Source organism: Rhinopithecus bieti, unplaced genomic scaffold, assembly GCF_001698545.2.
Source record: "Rhinopithecus bieti isolate Rb0 unplaced genomic scaffold, ASM169854v2 scaffold_46482, whole genome shotgun sequence".
In the NCBI taxonomy this organism is placed as follows: Eukaryota; Metazoa; Chordata; class Mammalia; order Primates; family Cercopithecidae; genus Rhinopithecus; species Rhinopithecus bieti.
Genome location: NW_016818769.1, coordinates 43,648 through 51,041, shown reverse-complemented (window position 1 = coordinate 51,041; position 7,394 = coordinate 43,648). Strand labels below are relative to the sequence as shown.

Here is a 7,394-nt window from a genome sequence, read left to right as displayed (position 1 = left end):
CTCAAAAAAAAAATAAATAAATAAAAATAAAAATAAAAATAAAAAAAGAATATTTAGCCTGTGTATAAACTATACACAAATAGATTTTTTATTTTCCTTTCTTCTCTTAAAAATACCACAAAAGGGTTTTTAAAAATAGGAAGGTCTTAATGGAGGAGTACTGGGTTATTAGGCAGGGAGAGTGAGAGTAGGTCTCCAGTTTAAAATCAGTTGTGTGGGCCAGGCACAGCGGCTTACGCCTGTAATCCCAGCACTTTAGGAGGCTGAGGTGGGCAGATCACGAGGTCAGGAGATTGAGACCATCCTGGCCAACATGGTGAAACCCCGTCTCTATTAAAAACACAAAAATTAGCTGGGCATGGTATGCGCCTGTAGTCCCAGCTACCTGGGAGGCTGAGACAAGATAAATCGCTTGAACCAGGGAGACAGAGGTTGCAGTGAGCCAAGATCAGGCCACTGCACTCTAGCCTGGTGACAGAGTGAGACTCTACCTCAGAAAAAAAAAAACTAAAAATAAATAAAAAATAAAATCAGTTGTGTGGCCTTGGGACAGCCACTTATATTCTCTGTGGCTCAGCTTAAAATAGGCTGATGAATACAAGTAATAGGTTGGATAATATAATGCCTAAATTATCTTTATAAAATATAAACTTATAGTTTTGTTATCTAAACAGTTTTTCCTCTAATATGTTTCTGTACAATTTTAAGAATTTTTGAGATTTTATTAGAAGACGTTCTTTGGGCCAGGCACAGTGGCTCACGCCTATAATCCCAACACCTTGGGAGGTCGAGGGTGGCGGATCACCTGAGGTCGGGAGTATGAGACCAGCCTGACCAGCACGGAGAAACCGTGTCTCCACTAAAAATACAAAATTAGCCGGGCATGGTGGCGCATGCCTGTAATCCCAGCTACTTGGGAGGCTGAGGCAGGAGAATCACTTGAACCTGGGAGGCAGAGGTTGCGGTGAGCTGAGATCGCGCCATTGCAGTCCAGCCTGGGCAATAAGAGCTAGATTCCATCTCAAAAAAAAAAAAAAAAAGACTGAGGAGGAGTTTTTTGGCTACCAGGCTGTGCTGTAAATTACTAATGACCATAAGAAGTCCCCTTTTATGTCCACAAATAAAAATTTGTAAGAGCTATTAACTGTATAAAGAATAAAATAACCTTCAAAAAGTAACATTTCATTTAATTTTGCAACATATACAGAACTTCCATATGCATTATCTCATTTAACTTGCACAATAACCTGTGAAACAGGTTATAAGACCCATTTCACAGAGAGGTAACAGACTCAAAAAACAAGTGATTTTCCTAAGATTGCACAGCAAGAAAATAGAGCTTGAACTTGAACTCAGGTCATCAGACTCCAATTCCAATGCTAGTCCATGCCTGAAATACAAGCATTTCAAGCTTACATATTTCAAATGACTTTTCCTCCATTTTAAGTGTCTCTGTTCAAGTGGAAGGGTATCCTTATAAAATATTACACACTCCCTTTCTTTCATGTTTTATCTTCTTGTTCACCACAGTAGTTCAATCACATTGTAGCATGGTGTTAGCACATAGCAATCACCAAAAAAACAAAAATTTTTTTTTTGAGATAGGGTATCTTGCTGTCACCCAGGCTGGAGTACAGTGGTGCAATCAAGGCTCACTGCAGCTTCAACCTCTTGGGCTCAATTGATCCTCCCACCTCAGCCTCCCAAGTAGCTGTGACTATAGGCACACACCACCATGCTTGGCTAATATGTTTGTGTTTTTCTGTAGAGACAAATTTTCACCATGTTGTCCAGGATGGTCCTGAACTCCTGGGTTCCAGTGATCCACCGTGCCTAGCCTGAAATATATTTTAAATGCATACTCACTTAAAGAAAAAAAAAAAAAGATACTGACTTCAAGTATTTCAAGTAGTACTCCTCATGTTGCATACTTAGCATAATTGGTCTAATTGAGCTTATATATATATTTAACAAAACAATAAATAGAGATAGGGTCTCGCTATATTGCCCAACCTGGTCTCAAACTCCTAGCCTCAGCAATCCTCCCACCTCAGCCTCCCAAAGTGCTGGGATTACAGGTGTGAGTCACCGTATCTGTCCCAATATTTTTTAAATTACATCTAAAATACATTTAAAAATAAGTACATTTGTTCCAAAGTAAATTTTTATACTTTATCCATAGGACAGTTAGGACAGTAACTCTCTCATAGCACTTCATAAGTAGTCCTTTTTGACACACTATCCTTACCAAAGCTATGAGCTCTGAAGGGAAGAAATTTATATTCCCTAAGTACCAATCACATGCTTGCCACTCTACTAGAAGCTTTACCTCATTTTGCAAGTCAACGCTTTATTATATAGAGAAGATAACTGAGGCTTAGAGAGATTAGGTAACTTTCCCAAGGTCACACAGCCAGTAAATGGCAAAGCTATTGTTCAGACTTATGTCTGACTTTAAAGACTACTATGTTCAGGCCAGGCGCGGTGGCTCATGCCTGTAATCCCAGCACTTTGGGAGTCCGAGGTGGGCAGATCATGAGGTCAGGAGTTCGAGATCAGCCTAGCCAAGATGGTGAAACCTCGTCTCTACTAAAAATACAAAAATTAGCCAGGCACAGTGGCAGGCACCTGTAATCCCAGCTACTTGAGAGGCTGAGGCAGGAGAATCACTTGAACCCAGGAGGCAGAGGTTGCAGTGAGCCTACACTGCGCCACTGCACTCTAGCCTGGGCAACAGAGTGAGACTCCGTCTCAAAAAAAAAGAAAAAAAAAAGTTAACCTACCCTTTAGGAAGTCCCTCACTTAACTGATTCAAGTTAGATTCTCCTCTCTAAAGAACATGAAAGAAAATATCACAACCCTCTCCTCTATAATCTCAGAGCAACTTAACAGAAAAGGCTTCCCTATACATTTATCCTATATTTCTTTTTTCTTTTTTTGAGATGGAGTCTCACTCTGTCACCTAGGCTGGAGTGCAATGGTGAGATCTCTGCTCACTGCAACTTCTGCCTCCCGGGCTCAAGCGATTCTCCTGCCTTGGCCTTCCAAGTAGCTGGGGTTACAGGCATGCACCAGCTAATTTTTTTGTATTTTTGGTAGAGACAGGGTTTCACCATGTTGGCCAGGCTGGTCTCAAACTTCTGACCTCAGGTGATCCAGCCACCTCAGCCTCCCAAAGTGCTGGGATTACAGGCTTGAGCCACCGTGCCCAGCCTTACCCTGTATTTCTTAAGCTTTAACTAAGGATCTCCACTTGCTCTAATTACTATTATTTCTTGAGACAGAATCTCACTCTGTCGCCCAGGCTGGAGTGCAGTGGTGCAATCTAGGCTCACCGCAACCTCCACTTCCCAGGTTCAAGCGATTCTCCTGTATCAGCCTCCTAAGTAGCTGGGACTGCAGCCATGTGCCACCACGCCCAGCTAATTTTTGCATTTTTAGTAGAGACGGGGTTTTACCATGTTGGACAAGCTAGTCTTGAACTCCTGACCTCAAGTGATCCACCGTCTCGGCCTTCCAAAGTGCTGGCATTACAGGCCTGAGTCACCATACCCAGCTCACTTGCTGTAATTAGAAACAGAAATTCTGAGTCCACTGCTCCTTCCTCTGCAAAGAATGGCTCCAACTATCCTATGTAATGTGAAAAGGTTTCATTTTTATCTCTTTCATGGAATAAATTTATTGAAGTCAACACTAATACTTCATTGTGCCAACTCTAAGTTACAGAAAACCATCCATACATACTCATGGGTTTCCTGGAAAAATGAGGCAGAAAGTTTCCTAACCCTGAAATAAATAACTGTTAATCAGGAGTTTACTATTTCTTGCCAGGTTTGAAGGAAAAACTGAATGGTGGCTTTAACACTTATTTCCTTCATGTGTATAAAAATTACTAAATAAAGTAAGTGGAAATAATTATAGAGTTTTAAGTTCTGGTTGTTCTCCACACTACTATGTACAGCAGAAAAAAAGTAGAAACAATCTGGTATCCTTAAGGATAAGGAGTTAAATTTATACAATAAGGAGTTAAATTTGTGATATAGTCATACAATGAAATACTGCATACTTATGATTAATCGATATCAAGAAATTTTCAAGAATATGGAAAATAGTCATGATCTTTCAAGTGGAAAAAGCAGATTACGTGAAAATCTACGTAATACGTTCCCAATTTTTAAAAATGTATTCAGATAGCCGGGCGCAACGGCTCACACCTGTAATCCTAGCACTTTAGGAGGCCGAGGTGGGTGGATCAGCTGAGATCAGGAGTTCATGACCAGCCTGGCCAACGTGGTAAAACCCCGTCTCTACTAAAAATACAAAAATTAGTTGGGCATGGTGGCAGGTGCCCGTAATCCCAGCTACTCAGGAGGCTGAGGCAGGAGAATTACTTGAACCCGGGAGACGGAGGGTGCCACTGCACTCCAGCCTGAGTGACAAGAGCAAAACTCCATCTCAAAAAAAAAAAAAGAAAAGAAAAAAAACAGTACTCAGAGAAAAAAAGACTGGTCCAGCTAAGTATGAGATTGTGTGGGATTTTAATTCTCATACTATTACTCTTCTATATTTTCCAAATTTTCTTCACAGCACATATATTACATTTATAACCAGCAAAAGAATAAGATACAAAATGAAGATTTTCTCATATAATTTTAACTATCAAAATTTTAAACGCTTACTAAAGTATTAAGGACTAACTTTCAACTAAAATGACCTGAACATTAAGAAAACATACACACTCCTGGGCATGGCGGTTCACACCTGTAATCCCAGAACTTTAGGAGGCCGAGGCGGGATGATTGCTTCGCTTGAGCCCAGGAGTTTGAGACCAGCCTGGGCAACACTGCAAAACCCCGTCTCTATCAAATATACAAAAATTAGCCAAGTATGGTGGTGTGTGCTGGTAGTCCCAGCTACTAAGGAGGCTGATTTTAACCTGGGAGATTGTTCCACTGCACTCCAGCTTGGGTGACAGAGCCAGACCCTGTCTCAAAGAAAATAAAACATATACACACTATAATTAGATTATCTCAAACTTCTGAAGATTTCCTATTTTTTTTTTTTTTTTTGAGACAGAGTCTCGCTCTGTCACCCAGGCTGGAGTGCAGTGGCACGAGCTCAGCTCATTGCAAGCTCCGCCTCCTGGATTCACACCATTCTCCTGCCTCAGCCTCCCAAGTAGCTAGGACTACAGGCGCCCACCACCACGCCTGGCTCATTTTTTGTATTTTTAGTAGAGATGGGGTTTCACCATGTAAGCCAGGATGGTCTCGATCTCCTGACCATGTGATCTGCCCGTCCTGGCCTCCCACAGTGCTGGGATTACAGGCATGAGCCACCACACCTGGCCTAAGATTTCCTAATTTTTATAAGCAAATGCTTACCGCTCAGGGGATTCTTCATAAATACTGTGACATTCTGTATTCTCAAGCATGAGACTTCTACTGAGGTTTTGTACCCCTGGATAATGGAAGTTAGCAAAGGAGTGTGACATTGGAGAAGTTTTGTTTCCAAGGTCTGAAATTCTCTTATCATGACTGGTTAGTCCACAGGTGAGGCCATCTAAAGCAGGATTCAAAGAGCGGGTCATATAGGCATCAGCTGATTGAGGTCTTCTCATTGGGGATGATGGATAGGGAGAGAGTTTGCTGATAAGAGGAGTCAAAAGATCAGCATATGCAGCTTTTGTAGGTTTCAGAAGTTTGTCAACATGAATATTAAGCATTTTCTGTTCAAAAGCACAAGAGAAGACAGAAGATGGAAGATTCTGAAGCCATGACAGTAAACTCAGATCCAAGTCATCACAACCATTACCACATAAGAGGTCAATGCCAAGAAGCACTTCGCTTTCTGTAATTTCTTCTCCAGTTGCTTTACTCTGACAAAATTCTACACAGCATTCATAAAGTAGGCCTTTCATTACAAGCTGAAATAAACGATTGTTACTAGCTTTAAAACCAGCTTCACTTAGCTTCCTATCAGCAGGGATGAATTCTGCAACCATGACACAAGCCTCTTCAAAACAGTGAACTCGTGCGGTACTGGGATTCCAGTCCTTAAACTCGGCATGATTGGTCAGACGAGGCAAAGTCAAAAGCAAACACAGCTTACTATAGTCATCTTTAGAAGGACAGTATTCTTCTAGAGCATGTAAACATTGCACAGCTTCTTGCATGGTAAATTCCAGCTGTAAGAAAATATAAATTATCAAATAATCACTATAAAAAACATGCTGTGAAATATGAAAACAACAAGAGTACAAAGAATAAATTATATTGCCACAGAATACTCATATAATCTGTAGGATATGCAACAGCTTTCAAGACAGGAACCAAAATGTTTTCACAACTAAAATAAAAATAATAAAAAATTTGGTTAATTAGCACATTAAACTTTTATCTATAAAAACACTGTTCTATTATAATTCAGGCTTAAGACGGGATCTCACTCTTCTGCCCATGCTGGAGTGCAGGGGTTATTCAGACACACAAATATAGTGCACCACAGCCTTGAACTCCTGGGCTCAAGTGATCATTAGCCTCTAAAGTAGCTGGGACCACAGGTGTGCCACACTGCACCCAGCTCTCAAATATACAATTTTTTAAGGGTAAGAATAATTTTTCTAGAAATAAAAATTGAAGCATGCCAATATTCAACTGTTTATAAACCCTGCTATTATTCCAGCTTACCCAAAAGGCAAAAGATCCATTCTGTTAGTCCTAACTTACCTTAGAGCAAAATTGTGTGGGGATAGAGAGTCAAGAAAATGGAGCCGAGCGCGGTGGCTCGCACCTGTAATCCTAACAATCTGGGAGGCCAAGGCAGGCGGATCATGAGGTCAGGAGTTCGAGACCAGCCTGGCCAACATAGTGAAACCCTGTTTCTAACAAAAATACAAAATATTAGCTGGGCGTGGTAGCAGGTGCCTGTAATCCCAGCTACTCCGGAGGCTGAGGCAGGAGAATTACTTGAACCCGGGAGGCTGAGGTTGCAGTGAGCCAAGACCGCACCATTGCACTCCAGCCTGGGCGACAGTACGAGACTCTGCACCAAAAAAAAAGGAAAGGGAAAGCCTACAGTTGACGTACTACAAAACAATCCAGACAGACCAAAAAGGAAGCTTAGCTGAGAGACAAATTATAATAATTTGTATAGTGAATATTGTCTTTGAATCACAAGCTTGTAATGATGTAAGGAACCTCAGCACTCACCTGGTCGAGCCTCCATATCTTACATATGGGAAAAGTCAGGGTACGCATTTACCAAGGTAATTCAGTTGATTAGTGGCGAAGACAGAATAAAAAATAGGTCTCCTAACTCATGTTCCAGTGTTCTTTTCACTTTTGAACATCATTGTCTGGCAAATATTTCTCTTTTTTTTTTTTTTTTTTTTT

General features: G+C 40.9%; 1 protein-coding gene across 1 annotated transcript in view; it reads right to left on the bottom strand.

Moving 5' to 3' along the window:
- WDR47 (WD repeat domain 47) overlaps window positions 1-7,394 on the bottom strand; it is a 74,472-nt gene that overhangs the window by 37,932 nt on the left and 29,146 nt on the right. Inside the window, exon 4 of the mRNA XM_017857452.1 lies at window positions 5,385-6,288. Coding sequence (XP_017712941.1) covers window positions 5,385-6,288 — 904 coding nt within the window. The remainder of the gene's footprint in view (window positions 1-5,384; window positions 6,289-7,394) is intronic.